Source organism: Erpetoichthys calabaricus, chromosome 11 (genome assembly GCF_900747795.2).
Source record: "Erpetoichthys calabaricus chromosome 11, fErpCal1.3, whole genome shotgun sequence".
Lineage (NCBI taxonomy): Eukaryota > Metazoa > Chordata > Cladistia > Polypteriformes > Polypteridae > Erpetoichthys > Erpetoichthys calabaricus.
In genome coordinates, this window is record NC_041404.2 from 155241127 (window position 1) to 155262652 (window position 21526).

The 21526-nt window shown below is 41.1% G+C and overlaps 1 protein-coding gene across 1 annotated transcript in view; it reads right to left on the reverse strand.

Annotated features, from left to right (window-relative positions):
• grin2aa (glutamate receptor, ionotropic, N-methyl D-aspartate 2A, a) overlaps positions 1 to 21526 on the reverse strand; it is a 359092-nt gene that overhangs the window by 15310 nt on the left and 322256 nt on the right. Inside the window, exon 11 of the mRNA XM_051933393.1 lies at positions 11826 to 12013. Within this exon, the coding sequence (XP_051789353.1) occupies positions 11826 to 12013 (188 nt within the window). The remainder of the gene's footprint in view (positions 1 to 11825; positions 12014 to 21526) is intronic.

The following is a 21526-nucleotide window of genomic DNA, read 5'->3' on the forward strand; positions in this document are numbered from 1 at the left end:
AGGACCTTTCTCAGAAACAAACCAAATCTATCAGCATATTCCATTTAAAGACACAACAAGCTGGGAATGTTCCATCCAAATGTTAATACCTTTAAATGTAAAGCTGAGGTACAACTGGGCAGGTCTGACCACATCTCACCGCCACTGTTATCGGACAGCCGCAGCTCTCTTATTATCCAAACCAGAGGCTGTTGTGTGTGTTTAGGGAGTTGTGGCTTGTTATAATATTTTTGTATTTTCTGAGCCTCTGTAAAGTTTTCATTTATCCTTGGGGATGATTAAAGTGGGCGGCACGGTGGCGCAGTGGTAGCGCTGCTGCCTTGCAGTTAGGAGACCCGGGTTCGCTTCCCGGGTCCACCCTGCGTGGAGTTTGCATGTTCTCCCCGTGTCTGCGTGGGTTTCCTCCGGGCGCTCCGGTTTCCTCCCAAAGACATGCAGGTTAGGTGGATTGGCGATTCTAAATTGGCCCTAGTGTGTGCTTGGTGTTTGTGTGTGTCCTGCAGTGGGTTGGCACCCTGCCCGGGATTGGTTCCTGCCCTGTGTTGGCTGGAATTGGCTCCAGCAGACCCCCGTGACCCTGTGTTTGGATTCAGCGGGTTGGAAAATGGATGGATGGATGGATGATTAAAGTATAATCTTTCATGATTTCAACAAATATGTAAATAAATGCATATTTTATATAATAACAAACAACATCACTCCTCTCAGATACACAAAGGAGCTCCGGTAGTGTTTCTTTGCACATTTCTGCTGAATGATTTGTTGCATGAAATTTCTCACTAATGTTCATGATGGCACTTTATTTTCATTCCTTCCTTCTCTACTAACTCTAGCAGGTCCAGAAGGCATCTTTTTTTAATGAATGTCTTGATTCATTGGACCTTTCTTGAAGTGATGTTATCGACCAAGCACACTGGCCATCATAGAGTTGTATAAAATGGTAAGAATGTCACTGTCCATATTAACTCTTTGAGGGATGAATATTTTTTCCAAAAAACTGAGTTTTCTGAAACGCAAACAAAGCAATGGTTTCACACATAAATCAACATAAAACCTCTTCTACGCGGTGGTGTGCTGGGGAGGCAGCATAAAGAAGAGGGACGCCTCACGCCTGGACAAACTGGTGAGGAAGGCAGGCTCTATTGTAGGCACGGAGCTGGACAGTTTGACATCTGTGGTGGAGCGACGGCCGCTGAGCCGGCTCCTGTCAATCATGGAGAATCCACTGCATCCACTAAACAGCATCATCTCCAGACAGAGGAGCAGCTTCAGCGACATACTGCTGTCACCATCCTGCTCCACTGACAGACTGAGGAGATCGTTCCTTCCCCACGCTATGCGACTCTTCAATTCCACCCGGGGGGGGGGGGGGGGTAAACGTTAACATTATACAAAGTTACTGTCTGTCTGTATACCTGCATTGTTATCACTCTTTAATTTAATATTGTCTTTATCAGTATGCTGCTGCTGGAGTATGTGAATTTCCCCTTGGGATTAATAAAGTATCTATCTATCTATCTATCTATCTATCTATCTATCTATCTATCTATCTATCTATCTATCTATCTATCTATCTATCTATCTATCTATCTATCTATCTATCTATCTATCTATCTATCTATCTATCTATCAAAACGTCTGTTGCTATGTGCTGTGGCTGTTGTTGACGCATGTTCAGTATCTCTGGCAGCAGTGCTTGCGTGGGGGCTACTCGATAGTTAGTAGGAATGCACGGTGAGCCGGCTGCCTGCTGGTCTTCGCACAGCAGGTGGGCGGTGGTAGCGGTCGCAGTGTGACGCAATATGGTTTGTACCTCCTATCATAAGTGGTGGTCCTCCCAGGCAAACGCTGCTGTAGGGGCATCAGCTACATGAAAGTGTTCAGCACCACGATCAGCTGGCGACCGATCAAATGATGCGGGTGACTCACTTTCATTTTCAATAGCCATCTCCAGATCACTTGCATCAAACTCTGAGTCCGACAAGTAAGAGTCCTATTCAATGAAATTACGGAAAATATCCATGAAGTATTTGGCTTTGTACATTCGCGTTGGTCTCTTGCCAGATGCTGATGCCATTTTAGAGGTTGTTTGCTCTTCGCTACTCATGCACACGTAGGGAATCGAGGTTAAATCAACAAAGCAATGTAACTTTCCTTCTAGCAAAGAAAGTCGGACTAAAATGTACGGGCAAGTTTTGTCACAGTTTACAGCTGATTACTGTCCTCTTCCCCTGAATTTTGACAAAAGTCAACATCAGCCCTGAAAGAGTTAAAGAAGTGCAGTTTCCTAAGAGTCTGCTCTGCAATTTATCCTCCAGCTCATCTGTGTTCTGAGACCAGTCTACCTGTATGTTGTAGCAGTAGAGGCTTTTATTGACCTCTTGAACCCTCAGGTACCACTCCAAACACCAGGTAAAAGTCCAAGACTCTTTATTCTTATAATAATAGCACCCTCCACTCCACACTACTCATATAATCAATAATACAAATACCAATCCTCCTCTCCCAGACACTTCGCCACCCTACCTCCCAGCTCAGCTCAGTGTCTGGGCTTTCCCAGAGTCCTTTTATATCCCCTGACCCAGAGGTGTTCCTGCCCAACAGTCCACGAGTCCTTATTACTTCCGGGTCAGGGTAAAAGTCCTGTTCATGTGACCAGGACGTACTTCCAGGTTATAGGGCACATTACAGTCCAACAGCCTCCCCACATGGTATCCAGCAGGGCTGTGCATACAAACTACAAAGTCCATGAGGCCCTGCTGGAAGGGCGGAGTGGTGGCTCTGAGGCTAAGGATCTGCGCTGGTATCCTGAAGGTTGCCGGTTCGAATCCCCGTCACTACCAAAAGAGATCCTACTCTGCTGGGCCCTTGAGCAAGACCCTTAACCTTCAATTGCTCCAGGGGCGCTGTACAATGGCTGACCCTGCGCTCTGACCCCATGGGGTATGCGAAAACTAACAAATTCCTAATACAAGAAATTGTATAAGGCGAAATAAAGAAAAAAAAAAAAAAAAATTCAGGGAACTTCCATGCTGTCAGGAGAGCTAATGGGGGTGAGGGCCGGAATATTTAGCCGGCCATCCACCACAAGTCCTTATAACAGTGCACCATATATCTCCACATCCACTCCCTGAATAGTGACTGGGTGTCCAGCCTATTTAATGCAGCAAATGTCAAAAACTACCGTGCTGAAATTTACTTATGATTATTTTTATTGTTTTTCAATTTTAGACGTTTATTGTTTTTCAAGTTGTAGATAATTTGTTAACATAATATTCAGTATATTGTAATATTAAAGATAATACATGTCAATCATCTGAATTTTAAAACAAACCATTCTTTAGAATTTGCATGTTGGCATCAACAATTTATACAAATATGAACTGAATACAGAATAGCATCCATCCATGTTTGTGCTCATTTAATGCGGCTATGGTTCATGGTGCATTGAGAGTTAAGAAAGAGAATCTTCGAGTTTTGTTTTGCTTTTGCTTTTGAAGTCTCTGAAAACCAAATTAAGATTTCTGGGTCAAGTTCACTTGTAAATTTGATGCAATTCCAAATGAATTATTGTCAAGAACTGTTGAACTTGTAACTCACATACCGTTATTAAGTTTAATTTGGGGCACAGGAATACAACAGTAATCAGTTACTGCCCAATGTACGTGGTAAATTCACCATAATTTCTCATTTTAATGTAATTCACCCTTGACATTAAGTGATTCAAGAAGCTGAATGTTACAGTCTTGAAAATAGATATCTGAGCAAAAATTAAAAAAAAAAAAACTTACACAGTATGTTAGCAAAATATTATTTGGCTGAGAACAGTACAAGTAGAATTTGATTGCTCTGAATTACTGCAGGTGTGAAATGCAATAAAAAGCTGTGACGGTGGGCAAATTAATCTGTGTGGGCCTTCAGGCTGCAACTGAATTCTCATCCTTAACGAGAAAATTGGGAGGACTGGCTCAGCCCCTTTACTTTAATAAAGCCTGGTCATGATTACTTTCAGCTTTCATTCTCTTTTCATTTTCTAAGTTGTTCTTCATCCTAAAAGTCTTATTCTTTACTTGGGCAAAAATAATGCGTGTAATGTTTTAGAATCAATGGCCATTAAAAGGGATATATATTAACTAAACTGGAACTTCACAAAATCTTAAATCACATCTGCTCCACATCGGGTTAAGATGCCACTAACAAGGGGCTTCTGTGCGCAATACAAGGACTCCTGCTATACATCATGGTACTCTGGGGATGACCTGGCATTTTTCAGTTTGTGTTAGGACTCCAGTGTACACAACTCCCTGTGGCTGGTAGGAGGATGATGACAGGAGTTCCAGACAGTAATCCTGATTACAGCAGAGATGACACTGTAGATGTTCCCTGACTGTGGCCTAAATGTTCCTTATGGCCAAGGAACCAGCAGAAGGGACGGGATTAGGGCAAAGTTATAACTGTTGAGAAACACAGATAAAAGAAAGTAGACCGAGAAAGCAATGGGAGAAGAAAAAGGAATGTGTATTGCTGTTTCTATTGTAAGAAGTGGACTGACCACCCAATCAGTTAGACAAGCATGTATCCATATGCCTCGAAAAACCACGAGAAGCACTAGAGCTTGTGTTTCCTTCTGCTTATTTTGCATTCTGTCTCCGCTTGCCTTATTACCAATCACTCAAGTTAAAACACCATTTTTATATACTTTGGCCTCCTTGCATTCAATCTGGGTGCCCTACTATCAAACAGACTCAATTTAGACATGTTTAAAAAAAAACATACATTTATGAATTACTTAATTAGGAATGGGTTTAAAAATTCATACATCTATGAATCAGTTAATTAGAATGAGCTTTAAAATTCATACATTTATGATTTTTTTTTTTTTCCAAGTTCAGTCCTAGGTACCCTCTGTGGCTGCAGGTTTTCATCCCAACCAATTTCTTCTTTTAATTGGGCTCTCCCATTAATTAAGCAAAGCTATTATTTCTCAGTTTTAGTGTCATCTTGGGTCAGTCCAGAAGTTATTGGACATTGCTAAATAAAGCAGGAATGTACTGTATGTGTATTAGACACAAATTGTTTTAAAATGGTACTTATTTTTAATGTCCAGATGATTATTTTCTATTAAATACACAAGTGGATAACACATAGGTAGCTTATGACCTTTTACTGTTCAGTGTCATTTGCACCTGTGTCTGCTCTGATCTTTGTTAATTATCAGTATCTGGATATAACCAACACAGCAAATTCACCATAAAAAGTGAACTAAAAAGAAAATAACAAAACAGAGTTAAACATTTAAAGCTTTAGCAAATAAAATCTCTCATTTTCTGACATGAGAAAGGCCAAGTAGATCCACCTCAGATTCATTCTCTTCCTGGCAGTTCCCAGCATTCCCAAGCCAGTCAAGAGCTTTAACCCCCTCCAGCATGTTCTGAGTTTGCCACAGGATCTCCATCCCCTTGTGGGATATGCCCAGAGCAGCTCTAGGGGTAGTCACAATGGGGGGCACTCTTACGACATGCCCAAGCCACCTCAACTGGTTCCTCTTGATCCTACTCTGAGGCTCTCCCGAATCTCTCAGCTTCTCATCCTATCACAGAATGTCTGCCCTGCCACTCTGTAATTAAGCCCTCATTTCTGCACCTTGTACTCCCGATTGAATTCTTTCAGTCATTACTTGTTGACAGGACTGTAGTTCAACCGGTAAACCAAGAGTTTTGACTTTAGACTCAGAACCTGCTTCACCAACACAGACCAGTACAGTGGCAGGTCCTGGTTGATGTTGACTAGGCAGAAATGAATATATCAACTTGTATTCCTCTCTACATTTAAAAATTCAGTGTTAGCCCGATGTTTGATTTTACAGTTTAATTTTGTTTAAAATAAAAAGTGTTCACTATAAACCACAAATTCTTAAACATCCATCCATCTTCCAACCCGCTAAATCCGAACACAGGGTCACGGGTGTCTGCTGGAGCCAATCCCAGCCAACACAAGGCAGGAACCAATCCTGGCCACCGCAGGACACACACAAACACACACTAGGGACAATTTAGAATCGCCAATCCACCTAACCTGCATGTCTTTGGACTGTGGGAGGAAACCCACACAGACACGGGGAGAACATGCAAACTCCACGCAGGGAGGACCCGGGAAGCGAACCTGGGTCCCCAGGTCTCCCAACTGCGAGGCAGCAGCACTACCCACTGCGCCACTGTGCCGCCCCCAATTCTTAAACATTTGTACTTAAAATATTTTAGTCCCCAGGAGCTGATCTTTAGCCCCTTACCAAACCAGCACTCTGAAGCACATGTTTCAGTTACAAATGGAGATTACCCCGTGTGTCCCTTAACCCCTTGTAGACAATTGTTGCAAAATCGCTTCAAACCGCTTCCGGCCTGAATGCAGCTGAGGTGGCGTATGTATCCCGCCAATGCCAGTTGATTCACATTTGATACGTACCAAGGATCATATTGGAAGCAGTGCTCACGCCATCTAGCAGTCGTGGTGGAAACTAGATCCGCCTGATGGAAGCGAAGTGTTGGCGTGGCCGTGCACGTGGATTTTGGCTACTAATTTTGAGAAATTGTCCAAATTTGAGGCAAGTTGTGGTAAAATAAAAATACGTACCAGCTTATTGTTTGCTTGTGTGCTATATTCAAATTAACAATCTCCACTTAATTTCAACAGAGTATAATTGTAGACCGCAGTACCTATGAGGTCAGTCACGTAATCCCCAACATCACAAAACGCCCTCAACGTCAGTCACGTAACACCCATCTCATTAGACTATGGTTAACATTGGGGCCCCGTTACACTGTGGTTAAGATTAGGGTCGTAGGAGGGTTATCTGACTCAAAGGGCGTTTTGTGACTGACGTTGTGGGCATTACCTGATCTACGTCATAGTTATTGAAGGCTGCAGCTAGACCCTTCTCCTTAATTTAGCATCTGCGTGACAGAAAAAACAAAAAATAATTTTCCTTTTTTATATAATTGTAAAAAAATTTAGGCAACAAGGGGTAAATCTTGTCTGACATATTAATGTATTTTTTGAGATAACAGTTTATATCACTATCTGTTAAAAGGGTATAGAAATACAACTCCAATTTAAAATAAGTTGTCGACAGTATGGAAAATGCTAATAAAAACAAAAAGAAGTGATTTGTAATTTCTATTCACCATGTACTATACTTAAAAAAGCTACAGCACATTATTTTATGCTTTACCTTGTGATTTTTTTTTTTAATATATACTACAAATGTAATGACTGCAGCCTACTCCAATAAAGTTGCGACACTCAAGTGTTAACCACTATGTTATATCTCCATTTCATTTAAAAACACTTCACTTTTAGGCGCTAAAAACACAAGTTGGTTAGTTTAGCCAGCATTCGTCTCCCCAGTAGAATCCATTATGCAGGTCTTCAGTTGTGCAGTTGCATGGCGTCTTCACTGACATATTTTTTGCTTCATTAAGTGCCACACATTCTCAATTAAAGACAGCTCAGGACCACAGGCAGGCCACTCTCGTACCCACACTCTCTGCTTAAGCAGCCATGCACTTGTAACCCGGGCTGAATGCAGTTTGTTGTTCTCCTACTGGAACAATTCAGGAACGTCCCTGGACGGCAGCATACAGTTGCTCCAAACTTTGTTCCTATCTTTCTGCATTAATGGCGCCTCTCATACAATTACAAGTTTCCCATGCCTTGGACACTGACACACCACAATACTATGACAGACACTGGCTTTTGGACCTGACACTGATAACAGCTTGGATGGTCCTTTTCCCCTTTGATCCAGAGAATGTGATGGTTGGTTTTTTTCCAAAAACTACTTGAAATGTCCACTTGTCGGAACATAAAACACAATTCCATTGTGCAGATTTCCATTTCAGATGGGACTGAGCCCAGATGATCCTTTGTACCGTGCTGATGTAGGGATTCTGCTTTGTATAGCAAAGCTTTAACTTGCATCTGTGGATGCAGTGGTGAATGGTGTTGACTGACAAAAGATGTTTTGAAGATAGTGATGGGGAATGGGAATTTGGGATCACACACATTCAGAAATGGGTCTGGGTCTCGCCCTTTATGCTTTGTCATTTGCCTGGTTTCTCTAAATCTTTTTATTATATTGTGCACTGTAAAGGGTGAAATGCCTAAAATCCTACTCTATTGGTTTTGGGGAACGTTGCTCTCAAAGTGCTAGATTATTCACTGATGCCCACACTTTCTCTTGAAGGCTAAGTTCATTTTAGGAATCTCCTTATAAACTGTAAGACGATTGCCTCACCTTTTTAATATCACCTTATTATTTTAACTTGTAACATCGTTATTAGTCCTAAACTAGCCCTGCCCCAACTCTTTGGAATATATTGTAGGTCTTACTTTAAGAACAAACACATATCTTCAAAAAACAATGAATTTGAATATGTAAAACACAAAACACCTTGTCTTTATGCTGTTTTTTTTAAATACAAGTCAAAGTACATTTACAAATCACTCCTTTTTGTTTCTGTTAGCATTTTCCGTACTGTCCCAACTTTTGTGGAATTGGGTTTGTAGACTCACATAACCATGAACTTGCTACAACCTTGCCAGAAAAACTCACACATACTGTACAGTCATATGAAAAAGTTTGGGAACCCCTCTCAGCCTGCATAATAATTGACTCTCATTTCAACAAAAAAGATAACAGTGGTATGTCTTTCATTTACTAGGAACATCTGAGTACTGGGGTTTAGTGTTTAGTGAAGCAGTATTTAGTTGTATGAAATTAAATCAAAAGTGAAAAACTGGCTGTGCACAAATGTGGGTCCCCTTGTCATTTTGCTGATTTGAATGCCTGTCACTGCTCAATGCTGATTACTTGCAACACCAAATTGGTTGGATTAGCTTGTTAAGCCTTGAACTTCATAGACAGGGGTGTCCAATCGTGAGATATAAAGGTATTTAAGGTGGTCAATTACAAGTTGTGCTTCCCTTTGACTCTCCTCTGAAGAGTGACAGCATGGGATCCTCAAAGCAACTCTCCAAAGATCTGAAAACAAAGATTGTTGAGTCTCATGGTTTAGGTGAAGGCTACAAAAAGCTATCTCAGAGGTTTAAACTGTCAGTTTCAACTGTAAGGAATGGAATCAGGAAATGGAAGGCCACGGGCACAGTTGCTGTTAAACCCAGAAGGTCTGGCAGGCCAAGAAAAATACAGGAGCGGCATATGAGCAGGATTGTGAGAATGGTTACAGACAACCCACAGATCACCTCCAAAGACCTGCAAGAACATCTTGCTGCAGATGGTGTATCTGTGCATCGTTCTACAATTCAGCGCAATTTGCACAAAGAACATCTGTATGGCAGGGTGATGAGAAAAAAGCTCTTTCTGCACTCACACCACAAACAGAGTCGCATGTTGTATGCAAATGCTCATGTAGACAAGCCAGATTCATTTTGGAACAAAGTGCTTTGGACTGATGAGACAAAAATTGAGTTATTTGGTCATAAGAAAAAGCGCATGGTGGAAGAAGAACACCGCATTCCAAGAAAAACACCTGCTACCTACTGTCAAATTTGGTGGGGGTTCCATCATGCTGTGGGGCTGTGTGGCTAGTTCGGGGACTGGGGCTCTTGTTAAAGTCGAGGGTCGGATGAATTCAACCAATCAACATATTCTTCAGGATAATGTGCAAGCATCAGTCAGAAAGGTGAAGTTACACAAGAGTTGGATATTCCAACAAGACAATGACCTCAAAACACAGATCGAAATCTACAAAGGCATTCATGCAGAGGGAGAAGTACAATGTTCTGGAATGGCCACCACAGTCCCCTGACTTGAATATCATCTATGGGATGATAAAATCTATGGGATGATTTGAAGCAGGCTGTCCATGCTCGGCAGCCATCAAATTTAACTGAGCTGGAGAGATTTTGTATGGAAGAATGGTGAAAAATACCTCCATCCTGAATCATGACACTCATCAAAGGCTATAGAAGGACAACATCTAGAGGCTGTTATATTTGCAAAAGGAGGCTCAACTAAGTATTGATGTCATATCTCTGTTGGGGTGCCCAAATTTATGCACCTGTCTAATTTTGTTTTGATGCATATTGCATATTTTCTGTTAAATCAATAAATTTAATGTCACTGCTGAAATACTACTGTCTCCATAAGGCATGTCAGATAGTAAAAGGAAGTTGGTACTTTGAAAACTCAGCCAATGAGAAACAAAAATCCAAAGAATTAAGAGGGGCTCCCAAACATTTTCATATGACTGTATCTGTTTCTCCTTAAACACTTAACATAAAGTTTATTTATGAAAAAGTAGCATCACATGCAGTATTTACACATCTAATACATGCTTGCTATAGACAACCATATGTATTCACTTATCTATTAAAACCTTCTAGAAATAGACTAAAGTTATCTATTCACTTCTCAAAAGCTTCTTACAGACAACCACAGGTGTCTATATCTATTAAAAGCTGTTAAACACAATCACATACTGTATGTAGCAATTACATATCAATAGACGTTTACCTATGGATAGTAGAGATCATTTAGAAAATTGTTAAAGAAGGCCATAGGTATCAGTAATAATGTTTTAGAGGTGTCCACACACTACACATTTATTAGAGACTGCTATGTGTTAAGGATAGATAGATAGATAGATAGATAGATAGATAGATAGATAGATAGATAGATAGATAGATAGATAGATAGATAGATAGATAGATAGATAGATAGATAGATAGATAGATAGATAGATATGAAAGGCACTATATTAGATAGATAGATAGATAGATAGATAGATAGATAGATAGATAGATAGATAGATAGATAGATAGATAGATAGATAGATAGATAGATAGATAGATAGATAGATAGATAGATAGATAGATAGATAGATAGATAGATAGATAGATAGATAGATAGATAGATAGATAGATAGATACTTTATTAATCCCAAGGGAAAATTCACATACTCCAGCAGCAGCATACTGATAAAGAACAATATAAATTAGTGATAACAATGCAGGTATACAGACAGACAATAACTTTGTATAATTTTAATATAATATATAATTATAATTTATAATTCTCCCTTTCCTGTAGACCATTCACAGGAGATCCCACCTGGCCCTCGTGACGTCATTTCCGGGACCGAGCCTATGGAAGGAGACCTTGCCAGCTCCGGCCCCTGTGATGTCACATCCGGGCTCGAACCTATGACTGAAGACCTTCATGAGCCCAACCCCTTTGATCTCACTTCCTGTCTTCCCCTTTAAAAGCCTCCACCTTTTCCCTTTTCCCTCACTTCTGTTTTGTGCACAGCAGTGCTATCATTTAAACAACAATTTGCAGCCAGGAAACCAAATATACGGGTGGCTGCCCCAAACCATGCTATGGCTCTTTGTGGCATTTTTGTGACAATAGATAGATAGATAGATAGATAGATAGATAGATAGATAGATAGATAGATAGATAGATAGATAGATAGATAGATAGATAGATAGATAGATAGATAGATAGATAGATAGATAGATAGATAGATAGATAGATAGGCCCAATTATAGTTAACATATTTTTGTGATTAAGAACAACAGCACATTTCTTATGAAGAGCAGTAAAGTGCAAAGCTTCATTAGCAGTGTGTGGGCTGCAGATAAGAGAGTCATCTCTGCTCCTGGAATCGCTTGGCTTCTGCATGCCTGAATGTGCCTTGGGCACTGACTCAGTGAATCATGTTCTGATGATAATTAAGAGATTCTCCTACATCCAGTGGTAAACTACAAAACTTTTAGTTTTTAAAAAGCCAGCTATAGCATACCATCGCCAACAAGTCCCAGCAAAGCCAGATCCACTTGCCGTTTCCAGGAAGAACCCTTCTGCAGTGCTATCCCATAGCCTGTCGTGGCAAATATGTAGCCGCTGCCAATGGTGACCAGCTTACAGCCCTCGTCTCTCCCTGCCATGTAATTTAAAACTGCAGCATCATATATGAAAGCATCCAGCTTCCTGCAAGGAAAGAAATATAGCTTGTTAAAATCATCCTGGCATTTTAGAACAATAAACCATCATTTTCAATATGAGAGATTAAGCTGCTGGGGAAAGCCTAATAAATCATTCATTTGACATACCCAACAAAAATGTAACAAACGATGAGTGTTGTGTACTTTTCGGATTGTTTGTGTTGCAAATGGATGAAGAATTTATAGTGACAAGCTAATTTACTGCTCTAAGGAGTGAAAAGACATGGAGTGGAAAACAAGAAAGAACTAAAATATTGGGATCACATCTAAATCCAGGTTGTAAAAATAATATTCACATCTATTGTGAATTTGCACATTTCAGCCTATAACATCTTACCATAAACAGAAGTGAAAGAATGAAGTTCAAATGTTATGCAACCACCCAACAATTTTAGAAAAGTGTACATGCTAGAGTGGGCCCAGCCACCCACCCACACCCCCATACTCTCCTGAGATGCACCATTTAGTTGTTCAAATCAGTGCATGACTTTATCTTTCCTTTTCTATTTCCAGTGCTTTCTGCAGAAGCTTAATCAGCAGCTATTGCTAACCTTTTTATCCATCTATCCAGTTTCTCTCCTTCTTAAGCAGTCCTTGAGTGCCCTCCCCAGAAACCTTCAGTGAAAGGGGCAACTCATTTTATTGTAACATTGCACTTTATATTAAATGCAAACTTGGAGTTTCTACAAAGATTTATAAGCACAAGTTATGTATTGTACCTAACCATTGAACAGTTGGGTATATAAGCACAACTATAAAGTGAAATTTGCAATTTCACAATAGCCCATGAATTAAAGGTTTAACAATTGTAATGGCATTGTGTTCTGGTGCTTACTGCTCACAATACCATACTGCATCTAATTTCAGTGCACTATATAGAAATAATGAGAACCAAATATTGCTGAAGGCAAAAGTCTAGAATTGAACAATTTATGTCATTTAGTATATAATCAGAGTGGACGAACAACCTATGAAACACCAGCATAATCTCAGAATCGTAACTGTAATAAACAATTTCAACTTTAAACAGTTTTTTTTCTCTTGTATTAAGGTGCCTCACATGCTGTTGATTCTAAAATACATAAAATCCGGCTTTATAATATACAATAATAATTATTTATGGCATAGGAGAGCGATGACTTGTTGCATGGCTGGACATACAAGTCAGACTTTTGCTGTACTCTGTACTACCACTTCAGTGAATACAGCTTTAAAAACTTTACACAGTCAACTGAATAATAATTTTTTTTTATAAACTGGACTACAGCAATTTCACAGTTTACAGTTCAGTGTTTTAACTACTAGTTAAAGAAGTGTGTCTGTTTACAAGAGGTCATCTTGTGCAGAATTTGAACCCAGGATCTCTTGCACCCAAAACATAAAACAAAGCAACTGTAATCCTATCAACTGGACGGCTAAACTTGTCTAATGGCACCCCCAAACCCACTTAGCACTAAAAGAACTAAAAACAAAAAAGCCGCAATGAGTAAAGTACAGAGCAATGTGATTATTCTTACATGGCACTAACAACACATGACAAATTCCCTCAAGCATATGTGTGCAGCTGCTGCTGCTGAGCTACTGGGGACATCACAATGTATTTATGCTTGACTACATGATGGGAGCAAAAGTAATTTCTGCTGGGTTTTAGGGACTAAGCTGTTTATGTTTTATTTTTCTTTTTTTACATTCATCTTTTTAACTGGCATCTGCATAACCATGGAGCAAATGCCTACCAGTGAATCAGGGTATATGAGCTTTGTTTCAGCCCACACTATGATTCTAATATATACAATATTTTTGATGTCTAATATGACTAAACAACACATCCGGTTTAGTGTGTTATAAATAGTAAGGCACAGGGGGAGAACTCAATAATTCGGAGGGGTGTCCACATACTTTTGGCCACATCATGCATAATCCAAGAATGATCTTCACCCTAACTGAACTCCAGAACAGGGCAACAAATCTGTGCCTACTGATTTTGTGATTTTAAATTGCAGGCACTGTAATATTTCATATGTGTCATCTCCCTTTGGACAGCCATGCTAGGCAGAGAAAAATACAAGTGGAAAATTTCAACAAAGTAGTCAGACAGGCCAGGTCGGTAATCAAAAAGGAAACACGGCTACTGGTGCCAAAGACGACAAGCAGAAAAGAAAATCTTTTATGAGAAAAGTTCAGAAGCAGAAGATGAGCGTTTAAAGACAAAGGAAATTGCTCAAGAAGCATACTCTTTAAGACCGAAACTGTACCAAATGCAAGAATGTTTAAGTATGATTCCATGACAAGGCCTCATTAGAAGCATAAGTACAAAATGACACTGATGACAACATAACTGGTTAGATGTTACAAAAAAATCAGAAAAATAAACAAAAGCATAATGGCAGGTTTAAGTAAGCCTTGAAAAGATATAGTTACCACTGTGACTTAAACCCACAAATCATGTATAGAGGTATATCAGAAATTTGATGCACAAAGTTGAAAGAATGTGATGAATGCATCGAATCATACTCCATACTGAGGAGAAATTGTTTTTTTAAACATAAATATGATCCCACCTATCTATTCTATCTATAGAGTATATATTGTGGCCGACAGGGAGTGCTCCAGCTCCCCAAACACCGGACACAACCACACAGACACAAGTTCTCCAAAGAAGAACCGCTTTTATTGTGCTAAACTCTTACAAAATAAGCATTTCTCACCCCACAATAAAATTCTTGCTCTCTTCACTCTGTCATCTTTCCTCCATTCCTCCCAAGCAAGTGCTGCTTGACTCCACTCCCAGCTAAAATTCACCTGGAAGTTGCAGTGTGGCTCCTTTTATCCCCCAGGAGTACTTCCGGTGCCAGACCAAAGTCTGATGGAAGCACTTCCGGGTCATTCAGAAGTCTTGTAAAATAGGGATTACCAATCCCAACAGGTCCCTCTGGAACCGAACACAGGACTACAATTCCCATTATGCTTTGCAGGTATTTTGTGGGAATCCTGGTCTGGGTCTGCTGCCATCTAGCGTATTGGGGAAGCCACTGTTCCTGTGTTCCTTAATTACATTAATTACTTAATTAAACTGCTCCCTCTGTGTCTTAATTACATTGGTCTACTGGCTGGGTAATAAGTCTCCGCCAGCCCATGCCCGTTGTCCCTTACTATATATATATATATATATATATGGTGGTCGAGGGAAGACATGGGAAGTCCAAAGATTGTTGGGGTGCCAGCCGGGTTGCTTTAAAAAAAACAGGTGTGCAACTACGTAAAAGGGAAATAAAATAGTAGGCAGTGGTTGCTTCTCAACAGATCACGGTTGATCAATTGAGCAAGTCTGGCTTGGAGGAGGTCCATCCTGTGGTCAGCTCTGGTCCAAATATAACCACATATTCTGGGGCCAGTTTATTTTTATAAGACTCCAGCTGGAAGGGTTGGTATCAATTGCCCTCATGGGGCATCTTCTCCATGCTGTGAATGAGAAAAGAGATGATACTCTTAGCAACAGCACCCTCTCCTGTCCCAGAGTGAAAGCACATACCCTTGACAAGCCTGGAAGGTGATCCTCAAACATGCACGTGTGACGATATATATATTTAGACACACAAACTCGGGGAGGTTCTTGCTGTACAAATATGGGAGAGGAATTGAGTGTGACACCACTGTTAACTTTGGATCCATCTGACCACAACTGTATTTAAATGATGCCTCCACTGGAAGTGGGACCAACTTCTGAGAAGAACTAAAGCTCCACGCCTCTGAAGTTCTTTATTCTTCTGTGGCATAGCACCAATCTATATTTAAACTTGTGCCATTTTTTCCTCACCGTATGGACACAAAGTTAAACGGGGCTTCGTCCGGGACCCCAACCTTCAATCTTGTTTTTCTTTTCTCGTTTCACTATCCTGCATGTAAATATATACATTTATACATACATAGGCAGTCACACCCGTTTTAAACCATTTTGCCATTTGATTTCATTAAGCTGGACAGCTTAAATAATTGAGATTTGCTTAGACTGGTAATTCTGCTGGGACTCCTTCTATTATCTTCTGCATCAAGTCTCCAATCCAGCACTCAGCCCCAAACCTTCAATTTCCAGCTTGAGCAATCAGCACCCTTGGCTAATTGCCTAATTGAAGTTTCAAGCATCTCTCATCGGTGCCGTCTGCCCAAATTCCCACATCTGGGAGTTAAGCTGCTCACCCAGTGGATTTTCTGCAAGGCCTTGTTTTTGTTTTGTTTTCCAGCAAGATGAACACTGACAATTTCAATAAAGCTTACCAAGAGTGTGTATAGAAGTACTTCCGGCTCTTGACACCTAAGAAGGACAGAGAGGACCTAAGGTCCTCTCATTTCCTTCCTGCAAGAATACTATGTGTATCCTATTTGTGATATTCTCAAAGCTTTTCTGTCTCCACCGTCCTCATTTTTCCACTGTAAAGAAGGGTGTCATGTTTTGTACCTGTGGGTAATTTTCATGGATGCCTATGTGGTTTGGACATCACCAAATTTCAACAAGTCACACTAGTGACTCTATTAGAAACTCATGGAGAAGTAGACACATTTCCCAGTATCAGTGTTACAAGGCAGAAACCAACAGCAGAAGGAACACCAGTCCATCACAGGGCATTTGTATTCCAGAATCATCAAATTACCCAACAACTTGCTTTTTCAGATACACCAGAAAACCTGCACAGACAGAAGAAGACTGTATACAGTAATACTGCAGAAAACGTGTGCTTAGGAGGCAAAAGTACTAATTACTGTATTATTGCAATACCCATTACAAAAATAACTGTTTTATTTACCTTTTCACTTTCGCACTAGAAGATTCACTGGTGTGAATAGATACAGTATATATTGTAAGTGCCACTCAGGATTATCAAAAGAAAAGGAGAACTCTTGGCGAGAAGTGAAGCCGAAATGGAAAGACAGTGGTGGACAGGCATCCCATCTGGGATGGGTATGGAACCCTTACCCAGACAGGATGACAAAACAAAGGAGACATGTAAGTAAAAATTGAATTGAGATATGCACACATGACAAAAAATTTCCAATTGAACTTGAATCTGTTTATTTCATTAAATGATAGGGGAGCTGCACTGAGCGAATTTCACAAGATCTCTACTGAGGCTTCCATTTATACCGTGAATCAGGTTCACGTTACCATCCTGTCAGTCCTGTTCATCAAGCAGTTCCAGAGATGCACACACAAACTTGGATTTGTCTTCAGTTTCTAAGACAATCTTATAACTAAACAACTTGGCAAGTCAATAAACACAGCCATATTACTTATACTCTGGAGGCTATGTGACAAACCATCAATGGCAACCTAACCAATGACCAATAACTTCCAACACCCAGTGTATAAAAAAGCAATAATAATGTGCAATAATTATTTCTGTTTTATGATATGTATTGTAAGAATAGCGCCTCCTGGCGCCCGACCAGACACAGATTGACACAGAGGCACATGTAAAATAGAACAATTATTTATTTTACTTCACCTGTGGGGCACGTCTTCCCCGTGAACCCCACAGGCAATACACAGTCCCAAACAACACACCATGTAACACAATGCACTACTCGTTCTGGCACCACCACTCCTCCCAGGCAACCTTGTCCTCCTCCACCCGACTCTGGCCGCTGAGTGGTGGTCGCTGGCTCCTTTTATATTTCACCCAGAAGTGCTCCAGGTGTTTGATCACCGAGTTCCGGCTGCACTTCCGGGTGTGATGAATAAGCTGTACCACACGGGCTCAGGAGTCCCAAACACAGCACCCCCTGGTGGTGCCTGCGGGACCCAACAGTACTGTACCCAATTCCAATTCCCATGAAGCCCTGTGGAAAACCAAGGCATCGCTCCAACCCAGGGGGGCGGCCATCTAGCATCCATAAGGAGGTATTGCACTGTCCAGGGCTGCTCCCCCCAAATATAATATGTGGCCGCCTGCCACAACATCTAATTTCATGCCATGTTATACACACATGCACCAACACACATACTGTATATGTAGAATTCCACTGAATTATGAAACATCAGGCATTCAAAGAAAATAGTTTTTTCATGTCATGAATTACAAAAAAGTTGAATTTTCACAATTACAGAAGAAGATTTTCAAAATGTACTCCATCAGCTCTAATACTCCATCATCTCCATCATCTTCACATGCCTTTTCGTCAAGCCACTCTATCATAAACACACATAAATGATTGATGGAATGCTACTGAGATAACCATCTTTCCAAGACGTTATCCTGTTTCACCAGAGTGACAATTAGGCTTTTGTTTACCTCCCTGACCAAGGCCCTTCTTGCATGGGTTATTCAGTTTGGTCAGACAGCCAACTCTAGGAACAGTTCTTGTGGTTCCAAACTTCTTCCATTTCTCAATTATTGGGGCCTCTGTGCTCCTGGGAACACTCAAAGCTTCAGAAATGGTTCTCTGCCCTCGCCCTGATCTATGTTTCACCATAATTCGATTGTGGAGTTCTATAGAGAGTTCCTTGGACTTGACAATTTTGATTTTGTCATGGCTTAAAGTGTGAACTATGGGACTCTATATACATATATGTGGCTATTTTGATATATAGATTTTAATTTGGGCGGCACGGTGGCGCAGTGGGTAGCGCTGCTGCCTCGCAGTTGGGAGACCTGGGGACCTGGGTTCACTTCCCGGGTCCTCCCTGCGTGGAGTTTGCATGTTCTCCCCGTGTCTGTGTGGGTTTTCTCCGGGTGCTCCAGTTTCCTCCCACAGTCCAGAGACACGCAGGTTAGGTAAATTGGCCCTAGAGTGTGCTTGGTGTGTGTGTCCTGTGGTGGGTTGGCACCCTGCCCGGGGTTTGTTTCCTGCCTTGCGACCTGTGTTGGCTGGGATTGGCTCCAGCAGACCCCCGTGACCCTGTGTTCGGATTCAGCGGGTTGGATAATGGATGGATGGATGGAGTTTAATTTTTCCTACCAAGGATATTCATATATGGCTAAATCATAGTTCTAAATTGGGCATTCATGAGTGACTGCAGACATGTGCTAGACGGGATACTGCAGTGCACATGCATCTTATCAACAGATTGATTCCTGCCTTGTGCCCGATGTTGCCAGGGTAGGTTCCCAGACCACATAACCCTGAATTAGATTAAGTGAGTTCTAGAATGGTACGCAATGTTAAATTTTAAATGAAAAATTGCTTCCCCTTGTAGACCAAATACGAAAATCAGCATATAATTAAAATTATGTTTATACATTCTAAACCTTACAGAACTTATTAGTACTTTTGCCATATTCCTAGAAGCATATTGTGATTCTGGGAATAAATAAAGCTGGAGTAAGAGTCAGAACCTTCACAAGGTAACAAAGCTCCACAATGATCTACTTAGCCATTTTATTTGAGCCCCATTGGTCTTGGCATTGAAACCAAGGTTGAGGACTCTGTTTTCGCAGGACATACCTTAATACCTTTACTGCTGAGGCTGTTTCATGCTGTTCTCTTATATTGCTGTTTAATTGTTTGATCTGTTTTTGATCTGCCAATACTTAACCCTCTCCATTTTCTTTCTTTACTTAGCACAGCCGTGCCGTGGTGGCACTTGGTCTGCCTTGTAGTGGATGCGTCATTGCAGCTGATGGATGTGCGTTCAGACATCTTCTGTCCCAATTACATTGTTGTCATTGGGCTGCAGAATGAATCATTTCAGAATGTGGCCCACCCAGAACAGGTGGAATCTGGTCTTAAAGCCATACTGTATATATGAAAAGATATAATGCTATGCGTATTATTCCACAGTACATATCGCATGATGTTTCTCTGTTTACGTTTTAGCAGTTCTGTGCTTGTCACTGCCTTTATTTTATTCAAACTGTATTTATAATTCTTGCATTGCGTGCTGATCTTTAAAGAATGATTTGAAATTAAAATCTTAGTTAAAGGAATACTTAATCCAAAAAAATGATATATTTTTTATATGTTACTTACCCCATGTAGTTTGTAATGGTGGCCCAGAAAACACTGTCAGGTCATCCAATTCACTTAAATATTCTCAAAGAAACCACTTCCAGAAAACACTCTCATGAGCAACAATGGAACATGCTCACATGTGACTAAGCATTGAAACTGAAGGCCCACTGTGGCTGCAGATTTTTGTTCCAACCAGTTGATCACAATCAGTGACTCACTCTCCCTCTAAAGCCAGTGTCACACCACACAACTTTTCCTTCATTTGCACAATCTTAGTGAGCTGAGGCATTCACCCATGAGCTCCAGTCATGCGACATACTCAAAGCAGTCGACGACTTATGACAACAAATCAAACAGTTCTGATTTTGTCTTAAGTCCTAGGTCTTCTCTGCACTTCACAACAAAAGAGCTCTCCTCTCAAAGCTCATTACCACTGTGATGAACAGCCGGGTTCCATGCCCGGCCAGGACGCCCCTGCTGTGTATATTCCGGGGGAGCAGCCATGGACAGCTCAATACCTCCCCCAGGGCACTTGGTGGCAGCCTCCCTGGCAGACACTGATCCAACCTCCCGCAGGGCTCCATGGGAGATGGAGTCCTCCACAGGTGGGTTGGGGCCCAGGGTGGCCGCTAGAGGGGGCTGTCTCCTTCCAACAGCCAGGCTGGACGATTCTAAAGCCCCACCCGGAAGTGCAATTAGGACCAGGTGGTCAAGCACCTGGAACACTTCCGGGTGGGTTATAAAATGGGCCAGCCACCATCACTCGAGAGCCAGAGTCGGGAGGAGGAGGACTAAGCCTGAGGAGGAGTGGTGATGTCAGAAGGATTGTTGTAGTTAGTGTGAGTGTTTTGGGACTGTGTTGGGCCCCATGGCTGAAGAAAAATAAAAGTGTGTTTTATTTAAGTACGTGCCTCTGCCTCAGTCTGCGCTGGGTCGGGCGCTATATAGCGCCTTTCACACCACGTAAAAACTAAACGAAGCGGGTATTTTGGGCTAAGAGCAGTTCATCTGTCCAATGTCCCATGTTTGTCGTAACACAGCATAATAGATGAAGGGAAAAGACAGGTAGAGACTGTGGCTAAACTGACTATACCTGGAAAAACATTTATACAACCACTGGTGCTGTCAGGCATTGTGTTAGTTAGGTGCCAAAATGTGGGGAGCTTGCAATACTTAGGAAGTATGAAGCTGAACTGAAAAGTCATGACTGAGTCATATACAGGCAGTCTCCGGGTTACGTACGAGACAGGGACTGTAGGTTTGTACTTAAGTTGAATTTGTATGTAAGTCGGAACAGGTACATTATTTTAATAAATGTTATTGTTGACCAACTGTACCCAAGTGCTCTGCCAATGAAGGATGGAGTATCACCTCTCACTGACCTTTTTATTATTTGTACTTTATTTTTAATGGTGATGGTTTTTCTCTTCTTTACTGTATCACCAGCACTTGCATCAGAATTGTTTTTCAGAGACATTCTTGAAGGGTGAAGACAATGAGCTGTTCTGCACAGCACTGTACACGCTATCACAGCAGGCTGGCATCCCTCGTC